Source organism: Schistocerca piceifrons, chromosome 2 (genome assembly GCF_021461385.2).
Source record: "Schistocerca piceifrons isolate TAMUIC-IGC-003096 chromosome 2, iqSchPice1.1, whole genome shotgun sequence".
NCBI lineage: Eukaryota > Metazoa > Arthropoda > Insecta > Orthoptera > Acrididae > Schistocerca > Schistocerca piceifrons.
This window is the reverse complement of record NC_060139.1, coordinates 1115520952-1115544958: the sequence shown is the minus strand read 5'-3', so window position 1 is coordinate 1115544958 and position 24007 is coordinate 1115520952. Positions and strand designations below refer to the sequence as shown.

The 24007-nt window shown below is 40.3% G+C and overlaps 1 protein-coding gene and 1 pseudogene across 1 annotated transcript in view; one reads left to right on the top strand and one right to left on the bottom strand.

Annotated features, from left to right (window-relative positions):
- LOC124776173 overlaps nt 1-13947 on the bottom strand; it is a 59882-nt pseudogene extending 45935 nt beyond the window's left edge.
- Nucleotides 13948-15034: 1087 nt separating this feature from the next.
- The window catches only part of LOC124776172 (molybdenum cofactor biosynthesis protein 1-like), a 55580-nt gene continuing 46607 nt past the window's right edge, over nt 15035-24007 (top strand). The window contains exons 1-3 of the mRNA XM_047251009.1: nt 15035-15163; nt 16345-16565; nt 16774-16789. Coding sequence (XP_047106965.1) covers nt 15035-15163; nt 16345-16565; nt 16774-16789 — 366 coding nt within the window. The remainder of the gene's footprint in view (nt 15164-16344; nt 16566-16773; nt 16790-24007) is intronic.

The window sequence follows — 24007 nt, the reverse complement described above, 5'->3', positions numbered from 1 at the left end:
GCAATATGCCTCAGAGTGAATGCACAGTAATGTCAACATTATTTTTCAAGGCTATGTTTGTGAAAATGGATGAAAGCAAACCACACATTTTGTTCTCAATCTGCGGAAGCATTATGCACTGTGAAACACTGTACTGCTGTTCTACATAAAAGCTGTCTCATTGCCAACATCTTTCCCCTGCTGGCTGTTCTACACTTCTCATCACTGATTCAACATGTTGTAAGATATTTTATGCTGTATGACACCACAGTCCAATCTGGTTAGGATAGCATAAAAATAATATATGAATTTCAGTATTGAAACTGGAACAGCAGAACAGCTCTCACCACACTGGATATCAAATCGAGGTTGGATTACAGCCATGGGTACATCATTTCATGCTACTCAACTGTATGTCATATGTCAGAGTTCATCAACTGTAGTGGCTGGTGACTGGTGGCTGGCGACTGGTGGCATAGCCATCTCTTGGCATCCAGTGAACAGACGTTCTACACAGGTGACAGATTTGAAGAAAATGCTGGATACGGCAACAGTGGAACACTCTCTGTATCGAGGTAGCTCAGTACAGCTCAGGTGATGTGTAGTCTTGCATTATCTTGTTAAAAGATAACATCACGGAGCCCTTGAGAATAGGGCACAGCGATAGGCCTTAACAAAACACAAATGCAATGGCTGCTGTCCAAATTACTGGCTATGTGAACCAGAGGTTGTGACATGTATCCAGTTGCACCCCATACCATAACATCACATGCTGGACCCGCATGTGAATGACAGGTACAATCTGGCCAGGTCTGTTGGCATCAATTGTGACAATGTTGCAGAACCGAGACTCATCTGATACGATGACACAGTGCCATTCCTGTGTCTGGCATTGTTGTCAGTTGCACCGCTGTCAGTTCACCTCTCTCTAGAGCTGCATTAAGGGCTAGACAGTCTGTGCTGCTCCAGATGCCATCACATTGTCTGTGTGGATACTTGTCTCACTGTATACAAGCCCACTTCCTGACTAAATGTACACAACTTCACTGCAGGATCACGTATGCATGAGTGAACACTTGTCTGCCCTCTCAGGTGCTAGTTTGGTGGCACTACTGAGGCCCTGCAAGGCATTTAGCATGGCCCTCCTGAACCTACCAATTCTATGTTCGCACAAAATGAGATTCTGAGCAATGCAAGCAGCAATATAGTGAAACAATAAACCAGAGCCTCAGCAGACCATGAGCCTGCCACTGCCAAATCTGGAATGCTGATAAACATTTCTCCTTCTTCCATTATGCTTAACACGGACTTCGAGTAAACAACCAACACTGAAATAGAATTTCTGAATGAGAAACCTGCTCCATAAGCTTTTTCTTGCATACAGAATATGCATGGGAGTGCTGAAAAGTAATGCCTCTGAATTTTTTATTCTGTTCTCAATATCGGTCGAGGTATGACACGTCACGCATATTACTTGGTCAACTTTCCCACTTCACTGACTCGTGGCACACCCCCCTCCTGCAAACAGATGGAGTCGCAATAGGCAGCCCACTCTGACCAGAGATTGTGAATATGTTTACGGTGCACTTCGAGGAAGAGGCCCTGATGTCATCCAAATGGAAATCCATCTTCTTCTTCTTCTTCTTCTTCTTCTTCTTCTTCTTCTTCTTCTGTTATGTGGATAACACACTTGTCATCTGGCCTCATGGAAGAGACAAACTTCTTGACTTCTTTGTACATCTGAACTCCACACGCCACAAAATCAAATTCACTATGGAGACCAAAGAAGAAGGAAGACTACCATTCCTGCACATCATAGTCAGGAGAATAATGGACAGCACCCTGTGCCACAGTGTGTATCTGACTCTATAAAACACATAAACTCAGTTCTCCCTATGGCACTGTGAATAATTTCAATAACAAAAAGTGAGATGAATGTTGCAGCGTACATTTAATTTCCACTTTGGCTTTGCATTCAAGATCAGTCTTACCTGAGAGTGCAACATTACATCTTTGGTTAATTTAATTATATGTTCATTAGATTTTGGTTATAAGGCACGTTTTGCTGCCTAATGTTTCATCTCCAAATACTGGAAACAATCCATGGAGGAAGAGGAGTATGTAAGACATTGGTGGACCAGGTTGGAAGAATCTGTGAATTTCAATACTCTGTAGAAGACCTCAATCATTTGAAAATAACTTTCAGACCTTGTGGCTATTCTAACAGATATACATAAGGCACTACATTCTAAAATATTTGCATCTTTCACTGAAAAACAAGCAACTAGAGGAAAAGTTCTCTTGCCATTTGTAAAAACAGTCGCAGATCGCGACCTCCGAGTGCTATGAAGAGAAGGTATTGACGCAGTGCTTAAACCAAACTCAAGACCACAACAGCAGCCATACTCAAGTAAATTGCTATGCAGTAGTTTCAGTGAATTTGACAATGATGTGGCTGCTTTCATGGTGGCCCAGTCATATTGTGGGGTAGGGAATGCCAGTGACAGGGCTGGAATTGTAGGTGACAGATGGATTTTTGGCAAAGCCTTGTATCAATACCTCCTTAATTATTGAGCTGAAAAACTGTAAAAAACATTCATACAGCAAAATCACACAAAGAAATTTCCTATTTCTGCAGGTATTGTGCCTTCTGTTTCTTTTTCATTACAAAAACATATTGATTCAAGTTTATAAAGTCACAACTATGTCACTGTGATTTGTGTAACACACATTCTGGAACATGTTCCAGGAATGTCATGAAACAGACAGCTTTAAATACTTACTCCTGCTCATCTTTCAAGACTTGCATGCCAACAACAACACCATCTATCCAATCTGTTTTTATTTCACTTTCATGTAAAGATTTCTCCACAAAGGATATCATCTGCCATGTAGGCAGTGCAAGAGGAAATTCCACACTCACATTTGGGTAATCAAGTGGATTCTGTGTCTTGTCAGAACCAAGTACAATCAACCCAATTTCATCTTTACCACTGGTAAATATCTGGAAACATATTAAATGGTAAAAATAAGTTTTGTTTATAACAAGTTGTATACCAATAAAAACATCACACACAGATACTCTTTATAAAATTATTTAATTGGATAGATAAAAAATCTACTCACCAAGCAGTGGCAGAACACACACATAAAAGACTGTTGTGATAGGCAAGCGTTTGGAGCCAGTGACTCCTTCTTCAGGCTGAAGGGTTGCAGGGGAAGCAAGAAGGGTGAAGGAAAAGGACTGGAGAGGTCTAAGAAAAGGGGTAGATTTTGAGAAAGTTACCCACAACCGTGGGTCATGGGTGACTTACCGTACAGGATGAGAAGGAAAGACTAATTGTTGGGGACTGCATCGGGCAAGATTCGGAAACCTGAGAGCTTAAAGGTGGAAGACAGGGTAATATGCAAGACAGAGATTACTACTAAAACTGTACATGAGTTAATAAGAGTGAGAAGCTAAGTGTATTGTATGCAACAGCTGTGGGAGGGGGCAGTGAAAATAGACGGGAAAGACAATGAAAGATGTAGAAAGCTAAAACGGAGTGAAGCAAAGAGTAATTACAGTGAAGGAAAGCTGAGACAGGAGAAATTAACGTAAATTAAGGCAAGGTGGGTGGTGAGAACCAAGGACACGTTGTAGTGCTAGTTCCCACCTGCGGAGTTCTGAGAAACTGGTGTCTGGCGGAAGAATCCAGGTGGCATGTGTGGTGAAACAAGTGCCGAGGTCACGTATGCCATGTTGTAGAGCATGCTCTGCAACAGGATATTGCGAGTTTCCAGTATATACACTATGCCTATGCCCATTTATCCTAACTGATAATTTGGTGGTAGTCATGCAGATGTAGAAAGCTGAACAGTGTTTACATAATAGCTGGTATATGACATGTGTCGTTTCTATTTTTCACCTGATCCGCAGTTCTGGGTGACTTTCCCAAAATCTACACCTTTTCCTGGAACTCTCCAGGCCTTTTCCTTTACCCTTCTTCCTTCCCCTTCAACGCTTCTGTCTGGAGGAGCCACAGGCTCCGAAAGCTTGCCAATCACAACAGTCTTTTATGTGTATGTTCTGCTGCCGCTTGGTGAGTAGATTTTTTATCTATTCAATTAAATAATTTTATCAATAATTTATTGTTTATGTTGTTATAGTTACTCTTTATAACCTACTTAAAATACATCACGTACCCTCCTCTCCACAATTCTTCGAACACATAGTTTTGCCTTTTGTAAAAAATCACTGCGTTTCTGTATAACATACTTGGAGTCAAAGTGTCCAACATCTATTACAATTATAAACAGAAGAAAGAAAGTCATTGTATTTATTGGCAGTATTACGCAATCAAATATTTTGAAAGAGTTCCAGTGGTATAAATTTACAATATCTTACAAATAAATATATACGTTTATTCTTTAAATCAATTCTTAGCAATAACATAATAGTATAAATTGCAGAATCAATATAGCGAATTTTAATGTAATGACTGCAATACAAATACAAAATAACAGCGGTAAGTTATAACAAATGAGAGAGAGAGAGAGGCATTTAGACAATGTTTCATTCCAGTGTGAAACTTATTAGAATTAAAATGAAGCCGTAGTGAATTATTACATTCCAAAAATAATAATTATTGTGTTCTTTCACCCCAAAATAATACTTTCATTAGGTAATATATATTTTTAATTTCAGAAATTTTTACAACAGCTCTGGACTTCACTGCCTCGATGAATTTATTACATGTGTCAATGAATGAGGGTTGATAACACTGCTTTAGTCATTCAATTGTTCGTCATGTGATATTCGCAATGTTCTTAATAACTTCTTATGTAAAGTTCCATCATCAAAAAGATAATCTATGTAAGTTTTAAAAGTCGCGAATCTTTAAACAACAACTTGAAAATGGGTATATCAGTATTTTGTATACTTTCTAGCATTGCTAGATTTACTTTTAAATTTTAAAGTATATGGGCAGATTGAGCGACTTTCCATCCAGAAAATTTGCTGTTGGCAAGGCCTCACTACAAAGATAAATGGTCTTTCCGGAGTCAAATGCAAAAAAAATTCATAAATACCAGCATTGTAAGTGATACAAACAGGTATTAAGCAACGGGCATAAATATCGTTCTGCTTGACGAGAAAAAAAAGTAGGTAGATGAAAGAGTAAATTGGGTGCAAGGATTGAACATAAACTCACCCAAATTGCAAAGGTTTAAAAAAAAAAAAAAACAAAAAAAAAAAAAAGAAACAAGAGGGTCACTGCTCAAGAATTGAGAACTGCCCCCCCCCCCCCCCCCCCCCCCCCCCCCCCGCCTTTCTTTTACAGGCTTGCTTTCACTTTTCAGATGAGACCATGTCCCGCATATGTGAAGAAAATAGCCAATATGTAAAGAGAATTACAGATAAAGAGTTTTCTAGAATGAGATTTTCACTCTGCAGCATAGTGTGCACTGATATGAAACTTCCTGGCAGATTAAAACTGTGTGCTGGACCAAGACTCAAACTTGGTGATCGTAACCCCAGACCTGTGTTGCCGTTTTGGGAGGTAGATCTCGTATCTGGAAAGAGGAGATGACAGTTAGGGTACTATGGGCGAGCAGCTGCCATCAATTTTTGATGGTGCAGAACCCACAATAGTGGAACTGCTGCCTAGTCCAAAGGCACCTGTTACCAGTCTTACCCCACAATAGTGTATCGAATCCAGACGTAATGTCGAAGCTGATAAAAAGTCATATGAGAGATTCCTGTAATCTAGGTGTGACTGCACCAATGCTGCATACAGCCATATCAAAGTAGAGTGGACCACACCGCGGTCGGTGTCGCTGAAGCATAGAAGAGCATTCAGGTGCGACCTACATGTCTGCTTTAGTTGACAAAAATGGGGAAGCCATGTCAACTAGGCATCAAAGACCGGTCCTAAAAAACACAATGACAGAAATGCATAACGTAGGTCATGGCAGCCAAAAAATGGATGCTATGAGTGAAAGCCCAGGATTGTGCTTGGTGTATTGCTCCCTGCATTCTGCCTCCAGCAATAGCCGTCGCGGACGAACAAAAAAGATGGGGACACCATATGTCATGCAGCTGCCACCAGATCATTGATAGCCACAGAAAGGAGAGCGACACTCAAAACAGATCCTTGTGCAAGCCCATTCTCCTGAGGGGGGGATGCTACAGGAGGCACCAACCTGTACCCAAAAAGTGTGACATGGAAGAAAGTTCTGGATAAAAATCAGGAGTGGGCCATGGAGGCCCCACTCCTTTAAGGTGGCAAGGACGTTATGGCACCATGTGGTATCATAAGATGTATACGCAGATCAATGAAAACTGCAACAAGGAACTGATGTTGAGCAAAAGCTGTTCAGATAGCACACTTCAAGTGGACTAAATTATCTTCAGTAGAGCGCCCTTGGCGAAAAGCACCCTGGATCGAAGCCAAAGATCCGGGGATTCAAGGACACAATACAGCCTTCGACTAACCATATGTTCAAGTAACTTGCAGGACACTGAGTAAACAATCTGGACGACAGCTGTCCGTTTGAAGAGGCAATTTATCTGATTTCAAAATTGGAATAACGGCATTTTCTCGCTACTGGGAAGAGAATTCTGCATTGCACCAGGGATGGTTAAAGAAAGGCCAGGTACATTGACAGAAAAATTTGCAACACCAAAAAATAATTAATGTAGAGTAATGAAATACCAGGAATATATTTGTTGAGACAACGTATGTAAAGTGATTAATGTTGCAAGATCAGAGATCAATGTGAGTGTGAGATAAGCCACTGCAAATGTAAATGTAAATGCTGGTACGCTGTTGTACACGCGTCATGTGTCAGTTTGTGGGATGGAGTTCCATGCCTGTTGCACTTGTTTGGCCAATATAAGGACAGTTAATGATGTTTGTGGATGGGTTGAAGCTGTCATCAGATGATGTCCAATATGTGCTCGATTGGAGGTAGAGCTGGTTATCGAGCAAGCCAAGGCAATATGTTGACACACTATAGCATGTTGGCTTACAACAGCAGTATGTGAGCGAGTGTTATCCTGTAGGAAAACACCTCCTGGAATGCTGTTTGTGAATGGCAGCACAACAGGTCAAATAACCAGACGGACATACAAATTTGCAGTCAGCGTTCGTGGGATTCAGACAGACAGTTTTGTCAGTGGAAAAGCGAAAGCCATTGTCGATGCTCCAGGAGTAAGACAATCAAGACATTGCTGAAGATGCCACTAAGTGAGACAGGTTCATAGAGAACTGCAATAGAAGGCAAAATCGTCAAAAAAAGGGAGCCGGAGATGTCCAGTGGGAGACAGGCCATTATAGGGTTAATGGCGATAGCAAAGAGAATGACACTCAGAATGGAACCCTGAGACACACGATTTTCCTGGATAAAGGTGTCCGACAAGGCAGACCCTCCATGCACCTCGAAAACTCGGTCTTTTAAAAATGTCTGAAGGAAACAGGGTAGGTGGCCACGGAAGCCCCACATGTGAAGAGTATGGAGGGTACTAGCTCTCTAGCAGGTGGCATAGGCCTTCTCCAAATCGAAAAACACGGCAACAGTCTGGGATTTCTGCAGAAAACCATTCTTGACATGGGTGGGCAAAATAATGAGACGGTCAACTGCAGAATGCCGTGTTGAAAGCCACACTGTGCATCCATCAAAAATTGTGAGGCTCGAGCCACCATATCATCCGGGCATAAATCATATGTCCCATCACCTTGCGAACACACTGGTAAGAGAGATGGAGTGGTAGCTAGAAGGAAGAGTGCGTGTGTGTGTGTGTGTGTGTGTGTGTGTGTGTGTGTGTGTGTGTGTGTGTGTGTGTGTGTTTTTGTGTGTGTGTGTGTGTGTGTGTGTGTGTGTGTGTGTGTGTGTGTGTGGGTGTCAGAGAGAGAGAGAGAGAGAGAGAGAGAGACAGAGAGAGAGAGAGAGAGCTAATTTCGGCAAGAGCTGGATTTCCATCAATAAACTGAGTTGAAGTCCGCTGTTGTGGTCTTCATCCAACTACTCCTTTGGTGCATCTCACCAGCCTATTCCAGCCTTTGTAAGCCTCTTCATCTCTGCATAGTATTTCAACCTAAATCCACTTAGAATGGTGAACCACCATTCAGAGAATAACTTTTTAACAACACAGTTTGACTTCTGTAAAGGCTTCTATACTGAGAATCCAACATAATATCTCACAAATTCAATTCCAGTAGAATTAAATAGTGGAAATTATCCCCTCTGTCGTCTTGCCAAAGCCTTTGACTGTTTAGATTAAAAAATTCTGTGAGGGGGAGCTAAAATAGTATGGCATTAAAAGTCTTCCCCTTGCATGGATTGAGTTGTACTTTAACTATAGAAAATGGAAGGTCACATTAACAAATGATAAGACAGGAATAAGATTAAACTCAAAAAGGGAGAACATAAAATATGGTGTGGCACACAGTGTTTGCTGCCAAGTCCACAAAAATGATTTACTTGGGGCACTGGAGGGCTTTGGAAAAACTCTAATGTTTTGCAGTGTTACAAACTTATTGATGCAAGATCTAAACTCATCCATACCAGAAACATCCAGGAGAATAACAGAACAGGCTTGTACTGATCCACAGGTACCAGCTTAATGCCTAAAAACTTGTATTGTGCAGTTCTAAAGAAATAAAAGTGACTTACAGATACGAATATCAAAAGTAGGGATAAATGGGCAGTTAAGCTCCCGTGTTCTAAGTTCCTGGGTATGCAGATACCACTCACGTGTGAGACCAGCATGTGAGTCAGCTAACCGAGAAGCTCAGTTCCGCCCATTTTGTGCTTAGAAATCTCTTACTGTATCAAACTGGACAAAGGATTGCTAACACACTTTCACTCAGTTTACTCATATGGCATAATCTTCTGAGGTACTTCAGCTAAGCCGAAAAAAATATTTATTCTACATGTTGAAAAAGCTTCTTCAGGGACCCATGGATTCTCACACTTACATGCCTATAGAAGTTATATTCCCTAATGGTATTTGTGATTAATAACAAGAGTTAGTTTAAGATAAACTCAGCAATTCAGAACTGCAATACTAGAAGCAAAAATAATTTCCATATATAAAAACCTAAAATCAGGGTTGCCACAAGTTTCTCCAAGTGAAATTCCCTGATATTTCTCTGATTCCACAGACACGTTTTAGAATTTTTCCCCGACAAATTTTGAGGTCTCAAGGGGAGGTAAAGACATAAGTCGACAAAAGAATGTAAGGGCTTTGTATTTCTCCCCCATTTTGTTTTAGGGCGCAAAAACACCTAGGGTCATATGTGTCCATGCCAAAACTGTGAAACACAAAGATGAAGAGAGGAGTTAAAAATGATTACATGTCAACGTTTAATGACAGAAGAGAGGACAGCTACAAACAGGGACGTGGAGAAAGGTCTATGAAGTACGCAATAGGGAAATGGAGGCCCAGAACTAAAAATTAAATGGCCTTCACCATATTGCCACAACTGATAAAAAGTAAAACACGGTCGACAGCCCACGTATTGTTCACTAAAACGGCCAATAACTCAGATGGCAAACCCAAACGGGAATGTAAACGGTAAAAAAAAAAGGGCATCCCCTCAGGAAACGGCAGACAGTTAAAAGTTGGGTGCAATGTGCACAAAGTAGTAGGGGAGCACCACTTAACAAATGGTGATGACTATAAAGGCAGTGCCCAATATGCAACCTAGTTAAAATGACCTCCTCGCCACAGGAGGACTGAGAGGTGGTTGTCCAAGCCACTGGGAGAGGCTTAATAACCCAGAGCTTATTCCTATGAATGGAGGACCAGTGGCGATGCCAAAGTGACATCACCTCCTGACAGAAAGCAACAAGAGATCATCAGAGGGAATGCAAGAATTATTGGGCTGAAGTACGAGGAATGCAGCTTTGGCAGCAGTATCAGCAACCTCTTGGACCGATATGACCTGGAACCCACATAAACATCACAGTGGCTCCATAAAAAGTGAGCAAGTGGAAGATTTCCTGGAACCGGTGCACTAAGGGATGGACAGTCTACAGTGCACAGAGGCTTTGAAGGGTGCCAAGAGAGTCTGAGCAGTGACACAGTTGAAAAGAGTATGTCACCAGATGTACTCCATGATCTGATACAGGGTGAAGAGCTCTGCTGTAAATACTGAGCAATGTGCTGGAAGTCAGTACCAAAAAATGTTGGTTGACGTTGAAGGCACACCCGACACCATGGTCAGTCCAAGAGCCACCAGTGTACACAAAGATACTATTGCAAAATTCCATGCATAGGTCATGAAACTGAAGGCAATAGACCGAGCCTGGTGCAGTGCCTTTAGAAAGTGAATGAAGGTCAAGGTGAAGATGGGCTGCCGCACAAAGCCAAGATTGTGAAGGGTTCACACCCATCGAAAAAGCTGCAGGGAGCATGAAGTGGGAGGACCAAGATAGTTTTGTATAAAGCAGGAGCCTCAGGAATTTTGTAGTGTCAATGAATGGAAGAGCAACAGGCCCAAGATGTAAAAATGGTGGGAGAAACCAGCTGTGCTGCCAGAAATTCATACAAATGTTTTTGTCAGTAGAAAAACGAAAGTCACTGTCGATGCTCCGTGAGTAAAGACGATCGAGACATTGCTGAAGACACCACTCAATGAGACAGGTTCATGGAGAGCAGCAGTAGATAGCAAAATTGTCAACAAAAAGAGAGCTGGAGATGCCCGGCAGGAGACAGGCCATTGTAGGGATAATGGCGACAGCAAAGACGACGACACTCAGGACAGAACCCTGAGGTACACCATTTTCCTGGCTAAAGGTGTCCGAGGAGGCAGACCCCATACGTACTTCGAAAACTCGTCTTTTAAAAATTCCTCAAGGAGATGGGGCAGTTGGCCCCATGTGTAGAGAGTACAAATGATACTAGTCCTCCAACAAATGTTGTAGGCTTTCTCCAAATTGAAAAACACAGCCAGTCTGGGATTTCCACAGAAAACCATTCATGACATGGGTAAACAAAGTGGGTGATAGCCAGAAGGAAGTTGTTTGTCCTTACCGGGCTTAGGTGTGGGTATGACAGTGGCTTCACGACAGTGGCAGGAAAACATGCCCTCCGCCCAGGTCCGGTTGTACGTATTAAGCAAAAAGTGCTTGCCCACAAGAGAAATGTGCTGCAACATTTGAAAGTTAACAGTGTCTGGTCCAGGGCAGAGGATTGAGATGAAGTGAGAGCGTGACCTAGCTTCCTCATAGTGAAGGCAGCACAGTAACACTCACGATTCTGAGAAATCCAGCTCTTGCCGAAATTAGCTCTGTCTCTCTCTCTCTCTCTCTCTCTCTCTCTCTCTCTCTCTCTGACACCCACACATACACACACACACACAAAAACACACACACACACACGCACACACACACACACACACACTCTTCCTTCTAGCTACCACTCCATCTCTCTTACCAGTGTGTTCGTAAGGTGATGGGACATATGATTCATGCCCAGATGATATGGTGGCTCGAGTCTCACAATTTTTGATGGATGCACAGTGTGGCTTTCAACACGGCATTCTGCAGTTGACCGTCTCATTATTTTGCCCACCCATGTCAAGAATGGTTTTCTGCAGAAATCCCAGACTGTCGCCGTGTTTTTCGATTTGGAGAAGGCCTATGACACCTGCTAGAGAGCTAGTACCCTCCATACTCTTCACATGTGGGGCTTCCATGGCCACCTACCCTGTTTCCTTCAGACATTTTTAAAAGACCGAGTTTTCGAGGTGCATGAAGGGTCTGCCTTGTCGGACACCTTTATCCAGGAAAATCGTGTGTCTCAGGGTTCCATTCTGAGTGTCATTCTCTTTGCTATCGCCAATAACCCTATAATGGCCTGTCTCCCACTGGGCATCTCCGGCTCCCTTTTTTTGACGATTTTGCCTTCTATTGCAGTTCTCTATGAACCTGTCTCACTTAGTGGCATCTTCAGCAATGTCTTGATTGTCTTTACTCCTGGAGCATCGACAATGGCTTTCGCTTTTCCACTGACAAAACTGTCTGTCTGAATCCCACGAACGCTGACTGCAAATTTGTATGTCCGTCTGGTTATTTGACCTGTTGTGCTGCCATTCACAAACAGCATTCCAGGAGGTGTTTTCCTACAGGATAACACTTGCTCACATACTGCTGTTGTAAGCCAACATGCTATAGTGTATCAACATATTGCCTTGGCTTGCTCGATAACCAGCTCTACCTCCAATCGAGCACATATTGGACATCATCTGATGACAGCTTCAACCCATCCACAAACATCATTAACTGTCCTTATATTGGCCAACCAAGTGCAACAGGCATGGAACTCCATCCCACAAACTGACACATGACACGTGTACAACAGCGTACCAGCATTTACATTTACATTTGCAGTGGCTTATCTCACACTCACATTGATCTCTGATCTTGCAACATTAATCACTTTACATACGTTGTCTCAACAAATATATTCCTGGTATTTCATTACTCTACATTAATTATTTTTTGGTGTTGCAAATTTTTCTGTCAATGTACCTGGCCTTTCTTTAACCATCCCTGGTGCAATGCAGAATTCTCTTCCCAGTAGCGAGAAAATGCCGTTATTCCAATTTTGAAATCAGATAAATTGCCTCTTCAAACGGACAGCTGTCGTCCAGATTGTTTACTCAGTGTCCTGCAAGTTACTTGAACATATGGTTAGTCGAAGGCTGTATTGTGTCCTTGAATCCCCGGATCTTTGGCTTCGATCCAGGGTGCTTTTCGCCAAGGGCGCTCTACTGAAGATAATTTAGTCCACTTGAAGTGTGCTATCTGAACAGCTTTTGCTCAACAGCAGTTCTTTGTTGCAGTTTTCATTGATCTGCGTATACATCTTATGATACCACATGGTGCCATAACGTCCTTGCCACCTTAAAGGAGTGGGGCCTCCATGGCCCACTCCTGATTTTTATCCAGAACTTTCTTCCATGTCACACTTTTTGGGTACAGTTTGGTGCCTCCTGTAGCATCCCCCCCTGCAGGAGAAGGGGCTTGCACAAGGTTCTGTTTTGAGTGTCGCTCTCCTTTCTGTGGCTATCAGTGATCTGGCTGCAGCTGCATGACATATGGTGTCCCCATCTTTTTTGTTCGTCCGCGACGGCTATTGCTGGAAGCAGAATGCAGGGAGCAATACACCAAGCACAATCCTGGGCTTTCACTCATAGCATCCATTTTTTGGCTGCCATGACCTACATTATGCATTTCTGTCATTGTGTTTTTTAGGACCGGTCTTTGATGCCTAGCTGACATGGCTTCCCCGTCTTTGTCAACTAAAGCAGACATGTAGGTCGCACCTGAATGCTCTTCTATGCCTCAGCGACACCGACCGCGGTGTGGTCCACTCTACTTTGATATGGCTGTATGCAGCATTGGTGCAGTCACACCTAGATTACAGGAATCTCTCATATGACTTTTTATCAGCTTCGACATTACGTCTGGATTCGATACACTATTGTGGGGTAAGACTGGTAACAGGTGCCTTTGGACTAGGCAGCAGTTCCACTATTGTGGGTTCTGCACCATCAAAAATTGATGGCAGCTGCTCGCCCATAGTACCCTAACTGTCATCTCCTCTTTCCAGATACGAGATCTACCTCCCAAAACGGCAACACAGGTCTGGGGTTACGATCACCAAGTTTGAGTCTTGGTCCAGCACACAGTTTTAATCTGCCAGGAAGTTTCATATCAGTGCACACTACGCTGCAGAGTGAAAATCTCATTCTAGAAAACTTTTTATCTGTAATTCTCTTTACATACTGGCTATTTTCTTCACATATGGGGGACATGATCTCAACTGAAAAGTGAACACCCAATTTACTCTTTCATGTACCTAGTTTTCTTCTCGTCAAGCAGAATGATATTTATGCCCGTTGCTTAATACCTGTTTGTATCACTTACAATGCTGGTATTTATGTATTTTTTAGCATTTGACTCCGGAAAGACCATTTTTCTTCGTAGTGAGGTCTTGCCAACAGCAAATTTTCTGGATGGAAAGTCGCTCAATCTGCTCATATACTTTAAAATTTAAAAGTAAATCTAGCAATGCTAGAATCTACAAAATACTGATATACCCATTTTCAAGTTGTTGTTTAAAGATTTGTGAGTTTTAAAACTTACGTAGATTATCTTTTTGATGATAGAACTTTACATAAGAAGTTATTAAGAACATTGCGAATATCACATGACGAACAATTGAATGACTGAAGCAGTGTTATCAACCCTCATTCATTGACACATGTAATAAATTCTTCGAAGCAGTGAAGTTCAGAGCTGTTGTAAAAATTTCTGAAATTAAAAGTATATATTACCTAATGAAAGTATTATTTTGGGGTGAAAGAACACAATAATTATTATTTTTGGAATGTAATAATTCACTATGGCTTCATTTTAATTCTAATAAGTTTCACACTGTAATGAAACATTGTCTAAATGCCTCTCTCTCTCTCTCTCTCTCTCTCTCTCTCTCTCTCTCTCTCTCTCTCATTTGTTATAACTTACCGCTGTTATTTTGTATTTGTATTGCAGTCATTACATTAAAATTGGCTATATTGATTCTGCAATTTATACTATTATGTTATTGCTAAGAACTGATTTAAAGAATAAACGTATATATTTATTTGTAAGATATTGTAAATTTATACCACTGGAACTCTTTCAAAATATTTGATTGCTTAATACTGCCAATAAATACAATGACTTTCTTTCTTCTGTTTATAATTCACTATGGCTTCATTTTAATTCTAATAAGTTTCACACTGTAATGAAACATTGTCTAAATGCCTCTCTCTCTCTCTCTCTCTCTCTCTCTCTCTCTCTCTCTCTCATTTGTTATAACTTACCGCTGTTATTTTGTATTTGTATTGCAGTCATTACATTAAAATTGGCTATATTGATTCTGCAATTTATACTATTATGTTATTGCTAAGAACTGATTTAAAGAATAAACGTATATATTTATTTGTAAGATATTGTAAATTTATACCACTGGAACTCTTTCAAAATATTTGATTGCTTAATACTGCCAATAAATACAATGACTTTCTTTCTTCTGTTTATAATTGTAATAGATGTTGGACACTTTGACTCCAAGTATGTTATACAGAAACGCAGTGATTTTTTACAAAAGGCAAAACTATGTGTTCGAAGAATTGTGGAGAGGAGGGTACGTGATGTATTTTAAGTAGGTTATAAAGAGTAACTATAACAACATAAACAATAAATTATTGATAAAATTATTTAATTGAATAGATAAAAAATCTACTCACCAAGCGGCAGCAGAACATACACATAAAAGACTGTTGTGATTGGCAAGCTTTCGGAGCCTGTGGCTCCTCCAGACAGAAGCGTTGAAGGGGAAGGAAGAAGGGTAAAGGAAAAGGCCTGGAGAGTTCCAGGAAAAGGTGTAGATTTTGGGAAAGTCACCCAGAACTGCGGATCAGGTGAAAAATAGAAACGACACATGTCATATACCAGCTATTATGTAAACACTGTTCAGCTTTCTACATCTGCATGACTACCACCAAATTATCAGTTAGGATAAATGGGCACAGGCATAGTGTATATACTGGAAACTCGCAATATCCTGTTGCAGAGCATGCTCTACAACATGGCATACGTGACCTCGGCACTTGTCTCACCACACATGCCACCTGGATTCTTCCGCCAGACACCAGTTTCTCAGAACTCCGCAGGTGGGAACTAGCACTACAACGTGTCCATGGTTCTCACCACCCACCTTGCCTTAATTTACGTTAATTTCTCCTGTCTCAGCTTTTCTTCACTGTAATTACTCTTTGCTTCACTCCGTTTTAGCTTTCTACATCTTTCATTGTCTTTTCCATCTATTTTCACTGCCCCCTCCCACAGCTGTTGCATACAATACACTTAGCTTCTCACTCTTATTAACTCATGTACAGTTTTAGTAGTAATCTCTGTCTTGCATATTACCCTGTCTTCCACCTTTAAGCTCTCAGGTTTCCGAATCTTGCCCGATGCAGTCCCCAACAATTAGTCTTTCCTTCTCATCCTGTACGGTAAGTCACCCATGACCCACGGTTGTGGGTAACTTTCTCAAAATCTACCGCTTTTCTTAGACCTCTCCAGCCCTTTTCCTTCACCCTTCTTGCTTCCCCTGCAACCCTTCAGCCTGAAGAAGGAGTCACTGGCTCCAAACGCTTGCCTATCACAACAGTCTTTTATGTGTGTGTTCTGCCACTGCTTGGTGAGTAGATTTTTTATCTATCCAATTAAATAATTTTATAAAGAGTATCTCTGTGTGATGTTTTTATTGGTATACAACTTGTTATAAACAAAACTTATTTTTACCATTTAATATGTTTCCAGATATTTACCAGTGGTAAAGATGAAATTGGGTTGATTGTACTTGGTTCTGACAAGACACAGAATCCACTTGATTACCCAAATGTGAGTGTGGAATTTCCTCTTGCACTGCCTACATGGCAGATGATATCCTTTGTGGAGAAATCTTTACATGAAAGTGAAATAAAAACAGATTGGATAGATGGTGTTGTTGTTGGCATGCAAGTCTTGAAAGATGAGCTAGAGTAAGTATTTAAAGCTGTCTGTTTCATGGCATTCCTGGAACATGTTCCAGAATGTGTGTTACACAAATCACAGTGACATAGTTGTGACTTTATAAACTTGAATCAATATGTTTTTGTAATGAAAAAGAAACAGAAGGCACAATACCTGCAGAAATAGGAAATTTTTTTGTGTGATTTTGCTGTATGAATGTTTTTTACAGTTTTTCAGCTCAATAATTAAGGAGGTATTGATACAAGGCTTTGCCAAAAATCCATCTGTCACCTACAATTCCAGCCCTGTCACTAGCATTCCCTACCCCACAATATGACTGGGCCACCATGAAAGCAGCCACATCATTGTCAAATTCACTGAAACTACTGCATAGCAATTTACTTGAGTATGGCTGCTGTTGTGGTCTTGAGTTTGGTTTAAGCACTGCGGCAATACCTTCTCTTCATAGCTCTCGGAGGTCGCGATCTGCGACTGTTTTTACAAATGGCAAGAGAACTTTTCCTCTAGTTGCTTGTTTTTCAGTGAAAGATGCAAATATTTTAGAATGTAGTGCCTTATGTATATCTGTTAGAATAGCCACAAGGTCTGAAAGTTATTTTCAAATGATTGAGGTCTTCTACAGAGTATTGAAATTCACAGATTCTTCCAACCTGGTCCACCAATGTCTTACATACTCCTCTTCCTCCATGGATTGTTTCCAGTATTTGGAGATGAAACATTAGGCAGCAAAACGTGCCTTATAACCAAAATCTAATGAACATATAATTAAATTAACCAAAGATGTAATGTTGCACTCTCAGGTAAGACTGATCTTGAATGCAAAGCCAAAGTGGAAATTAAATGTACGCTGCAACATTCATCTCACTTTTTGTTATTGAAATTATTCACAATGCCATAGGGAGAACTGAGTTTATGTGTTTTATAGAGTCAGATGCACGCTGTGGCACAGGGTGCTGTCCATTATTCTCCTGACTATGATGTCCAGGAATGGTAGTCTTCCTTCTTCTTTGGTCTCCATAGTGAATTTGATTTTGTGGCGTGTGGAGTTCAGATGTACAAAGAAGTCAAGAAGTTTGTCTCTTCCATGAGGCCAGATGACAAGTGTGTTATCCACATAACAGAAGAAGAAGAAGAAGAAGAAGAAGAAGAAGAAGAAGATGGATTTCCATTTGGATGACATCACCTGAGCTGTACTGAGCTACCTCGATACAGAGAGTGTTCCACTGTTGCCGTAACCAGCATTTTCTTCAAATCTGTCACCTGTGGAGAACGTCTGTTCACTGGATGACAAGAGATGGCTATGCCACCAGTCGCCAGCCACTACAGTTGATGAACTCTGACATATGACATACAGTTGAGTAGCATGAAATGATGTACCCATGGCTGTAATCCAACCTCGATTTGATATCCAGTGTGATGAGAGCTGTTCTGCTGTTCCAGTTTCAATACTGAAATTCATATATTATTTTTATGCTATCCTAACCAGATTGGACTGTGGTGTCATACAGCATAAAATATCTTACAACATGTTGAATCAGTGATGAGAAGTGTAGAACAGCCAGCAGGGGAAAGATGTTGGCAATGAGACAGCTTTTATGTAGAACAGCAGTACAGTGTTTCACAGTGCATAATGCTTCCGCAGATTGAGAACAAAATGTGTGGTTTGCTTTCATCCATTTTCACAAACATAGCCTTGAAAAATAATGTTGACATTACTGTGCATTTCACTCTCAGGCATATTGCACTCTGAGAATGTTCATCGAATTCAGTTACTTTGTATTATATTTCAGTAACAGTGACATAATAGCAAATTGGACTGTATGAGTTTTTATGGATTTTTTTCCCAGAAACACCCGACCATTTCTTCATATTTATTTAATTTGGGTATAAATCCTTTCCAGCATATATGCTGTACACAAAATGTTGAACATAAAATGTAGCTATCTGCTGATTTAACATCTTGCTGAGTATACCAGTACAATGTTTTGTTGTAACAAGTAGTTCAATGTATTTTACACACTTATAAAATTATTTATACAGTTATAGTAATTTATACCATTATATTAATGTTGTACCTTAATGTTCTGGAAGACGATATTATAAGGAGCCTCATACTTTTCCTGGATGATAGAGTTGTCTATAATGAATTATTGCCTGAAAAAAATCTGCACAAATTTGAGTCAGATCATAACATTTCAAATTGGTCCAAAGATAGGCAACTGAGTTTAAGTTTTCAGAAATGTAAATTGGAGCACATCACAAAACAAATAAAAGACAGTATTGTATGACTACATTATCAAATAATCACAGTTTTAATTGGTCAACTCATACAAATATCTGGATGAAATGAAATGGTGACATAGACTCACTTGTAGGCAAAGCAGAATGCAGACTTCAATTCATTGGTAAGATACTGGAAAATGTAATCAGTCTATAGAGGACATTGCTTACAAAATACTTGTGTGGCCCATTCTAGAATATTGCTTAAGTATGACCCATAACAAATAAGGCTAATGGCAGACATTGAATGTATACAAAATAGTGTAGCATGATTGATCATAGATTTATTTGATGCATGGGAGAGCATCAAGAAGCTACTAAAAATTGGAAACGCCAGACAAGTGAAGATAGACGCCAAATATATGACAAAACCCAACTTATGAAATTTCAGGAACCTGTATTAAGTGAGGTATTTAGGGATTATACAATAACCGCATATGTATCACTCCTATAGGGACCATGAAGGCAAGATTAATTACAGCATGCACAGAACCATTTAAAGAATCATTCTTCCCACACTCCACATGAGCATTGAATGGGGAAAAACCATAATGTGTGGTACAACAATGTACTTTGTCGTACAACCCACAGTGGTTTATACAGTGTGCATGGAGACATGGAATCAGTTGACAGTAGCTGGGTAATGGTTCATATTGATTCCCATTTCCCTGTTGCAGTAGGTGATCTCATGCCTCTAATTATTTTTTCATTGCTATCTTAACTTGCATTCTTCAATTCAGTTTATTAACCCTTCTTATCTCTTTGTATTAGGGCAAATGTACAGTTAACTTTTAAGGAATTTGTATTTTCAATTTATCAACTGGAGGTTTGTTTCATATGCAGCAGCAATGTTACAAATTATTTGTTTCAGTTTCTTTAGAATAATTTGCTGTTTCACAGGTGCCTTGAAGAAAATAAAAGATCTCGAAAGTGTCTTAATGACAACCGATGGCCTCATGTTGACAAGACAGCTGGTTGCCTTGCAGAGGGCAGGGCTTGACGGTCTGAACATCAGCTTAGACACCCTGCAGTCCCAACGCTACAACCAGATCACGAGGAGGAAAGGCTGGGAGCGTGTCATGGCTGGCATAGATCTAGCCTTGCAACTTGAATACGACCCTGTGAAGGTATTACTAGTGCAGCTGTCATCGCATGCAGACTTTCATAAGCAAAAGATATAAATCTGTTGTTAAGAATATCAATACAAGAATCACCATTTTAAAGCAGTACGCCCTCACCCTCGCCCCCATCACCGCTCCCACCCTCACCCCTGTCTCCACACTGCAGCTGTAAGTGAAGGAAGGTATATTAAGACAGAAGAAGTAAATTTTAGCTGACGATGCTAACAGTTTCATAGTTTATACAACATAAAAAAGTATGCCTTGCAAGTTTACCAATTAAATATCTTATATTTTCCTCCCAAGAGAGTCTTATGAGACTCAAGATCTTTACAGTTTCTCTTTTTTTCTTTTGTGTCTTTAGTTTAAAATAAATTTCCTCTATTGTGGTGTTGTTTTGAAAAAATACTCGATTGTTTGGAAAAATTATTCTTAATTCTGTAGTCACACTTTTGTTGTGTCTAAGTACTACTGGTTTCAGTAGCAAGTACCAGCATCAGTTCATCTTATTATCAAAAATTTCTTTGCAGAATAAAAGCTGACCACTGTGGCCAAGCGGTTCTAGGCACTTCAGTCCGGAACCGTGCTGCTGCTACGGTCGCGGGTTCGAATCCTGTCTCAGGCAGGGATGACCTTAGGTTAGTTAGGTTTAAGTAGTTCTAAGTCTGGGGGACTGATGACCTCAGACGTTAAGTCCCATACTGCTTAGAGCCATTTGAACCATTTTGCAAAATAAAAAGCTTCTGTACAACTGCAAACTAGACATACCATTTTCAGGGTGTAGTTCACATCTATTGAAAGCACAACAGTGACCTTTACTTTTAGTAGATAAGACACCTACAGGGGTAAGTGACTTGATGACTGCACACAAGAAGTTGTCATTTATTCCATACGTAGCTACCATGCAGACTCATATTTTGTATTAGTTTGTCCTTACTCTTCCAAAAGGTTAAACCTTGTCTCTGCAGCCACAGCTTCCTCTCTTCAGCAGTTGTCTTCATCTCCATGTGTGAAGAAAATCCCATTCATTGATCATATTGTTTAAGTAGGATGTTCTCAGTCATCCCCTTGTTTTCTTACCTACGATCTTGCCTTCAGAAATGTTTTTTAAAAGATTATCGTCTCCAGTTAAGTGTCCAGTGTATTTTGCTTTGCCCTGGCCTATAACTTTCAGTGTTTCTTTCTTCTCTCCTATTTCCTTTAATATTTCTGTCAATGCAGCTAGTTCTTGTACTTCTCCTCCAGAACCACATTTCAGCAGGTTTGAGGTGAGCTTCCTTTGGCTTTTCTAATGTACAGATTTTGCATCTGTGTGTCAGAACACTCCACACAAAGGTCTTTACAAATATTTTCTTAATGTGAAAGCTGATATGTTTATTCAGTTGCAGCTTCTTCTTATTTTGGAAGGAACTCTTCACCTGTGCTTTTCTTTTCTTGAATGCCTTGAAATATTGATTGTTTTCTTGCAAAATGCTACTGAGATAGTGAATTTCAGTTCCTTTCTTGAGTTACTCATTGCCTGTTCTTGTGTCAGTCCTACCTCCACCTCCTTTCTTGTCTGTAGCCATAACTTTTGTCTTCTTTGTATTCATTTTTAGCTTTAGTTTTACCACTTCTTGATTTAAGGCCTGAAACATTTTATTTAGTTCCTACTCTGATTTACTATTGTGATGTCGTCAATCTGCAGTGTATATGCATGCAATTAAGTTCCCATATCGACATCATACTCCAAAAACCACTTAACTGTGTGTGGCAGGGGGTACGTCTCATGCCACCAACTGATCCCCTCTGCCTTGTTCCACTTGTCAACAGTGCTTGGGAAGAATGACTGTCAGTACGCTTCTGTATTATCTCTTAACTTCTCAAATTTTCTTCTCGTGATCATTTCGTGAATTGTATATGAAAGAAACTATTATGTTGTCAGACTCTTCTCGGAAACTACTCTCTCGAAATTTGGGTAGTAAATCTTTCCGTGATGCACAACTGCTCTCTTATGGCATCTACCACTGGAGTTGCTGAGCATATCTGTAATGATGTCACAGCGAATAAATGATCCTGTGACAAAACACTCCGCACTTCATTGGATCTTCTTTCTCTCTTCTGTCAGTCCTACTGGGTAAGGACACAGAGGTAATTTACATTCACTTAAGATTCTTCCTGTGAATCTTAGTCTGGCATCTGCTTTTCTATTGCTGTTTTATGTGGTCATTCCTCTTTAAGGTTGCTCTGGATAGTTACTTCTAGATATTTTATGGTAGATTCTGTTTCCAGCAATTTGTCATTAATGGTGTAGTTGTACAGTATTGACAGTATTGGATTTCTTTTCCTGTGTGTGTGTGTGTGTGTGTGTGTGTGTGTGTGTGTGATATGTTACATTTATTTATGTGCAGGGTCAACTGCCAGAGCCTGCATCATTCACCAATCCTCTGCAGGTCATTGTGCAAATTGATACTGTCTTCTGTTGTTGCTACTTTCTGATGGACAAGTGTAGTACCTGTGAACAATATTAAGGAGCCTCTGACACTTTCTACTGGGTCATTTATATACATTGTAAATGTAATGGTCCTATCACATTTCCTTGGAGTATTCCAGAAATTACCTTTTGATTCTTGTCATCTTTTCTTTGTTGTTGTTATTACTTCCTTGATGAACATATTAAGGAAGTAAGGTGATAGAAGGCACCCGTCTCTCACTGCCCTTCTGGTTTTCCTTCTTTCATATCCGGTTCAGTACTCTGACTTTTGTATATACTCAAAATTAATCATCTGGCCTTCCACTTTGGACATTACTTTAAGGAATATTGATATAATGGTAATCTGTTTATTAAACAATATTTTAACGATACTCTATGCTTTCTGATCATATAGTGGCTTGATGATGGAATTTGATACTGAAATTAGTAATCATTAGACAAAATAAAAGTGAAGCTATAATAAAAGAAAGTAATATTTTGGATCATGTCAGTTGTTGTTCCAAACAACAGCACGTCAGGAATAGGTTCAAATGGCTCTGAGCACTATGCGACTTAACATCTGAGGTCATCAGTCGCCTAGAACTTAGAAGTAATTAAACCTAACTAACCTAAGGACATCACACACATCCATGCCCGAGGCAGGATTCGAACCTGTGAACGTAGCGGTCATTCGGTTCCAGACTGTAGCGCCTAGAACCGCACGGCCACTCCGGCTGTCCAGGAATAGGTACTAAATTATTTGTCCGCTGATGACCTCACAGCTTAGAACACTAAAACACAAATGTTAATTGTTTGTTATGTGCCCTGGTAGAGTTTACAACTGTTTACAGTTCACGATTGGCTGTTGGAGATTGGGCGTTAATCACATAGTGTATTTAGTGCACAGTGCAGAAAAAGGCAGAGTCCAGAAAAGTAAACAAGTGTAAAGGCAAAAGTTTCATGACAGGATGTTGTGTCACCATACTTGGAAGACAATTATAGCCAAAGACAGAAATTTAAAAGAAACTGGCTCATTTGAGCTGCGGAGACCTAGTCGAGGATTCTCAGTAGGTAATTGTTAGCACAGTAGAATTTACAAAGAGACAATGTCAGTTCGTGTGAGGGAATGCTGATTGGTAAGTACCTATCACCTTTCTCATAAAACTCACAATTTGAAGAATACACATCAAGGAAAAGGTTGAAGTCCAAGAGTGTCAAATATAGACAATAATATGGATCATCCAACAGTTTTGCAAAATCCCCAGTTGTACTTACTTTACTTACTTACTTACTAACTTACTGAGATTTGCTGTGTACCATACAAGGAACTGGTTTCCACTAGTTCACTCGATCAGCTGCCACGTTCTCATCTTCCTCCAAGTTTGTGTCCATGCATTGACGATTCATTGCAAAAGTTCCAAGTGTTAAAAGGTCTTCCTGTACATCTGTATCTGTCCATTGATTTCCACAACAGTGTTGATTTTGGGATTCTTCCACCTTACATGTGTAGAACATAACCTGCAATCTTCAGTCTTCTTTCAACAATAATTTTGTGCAGGCTGTCTAGACGTTGTATTCTCAGCACTTCATCGTTTGTAAC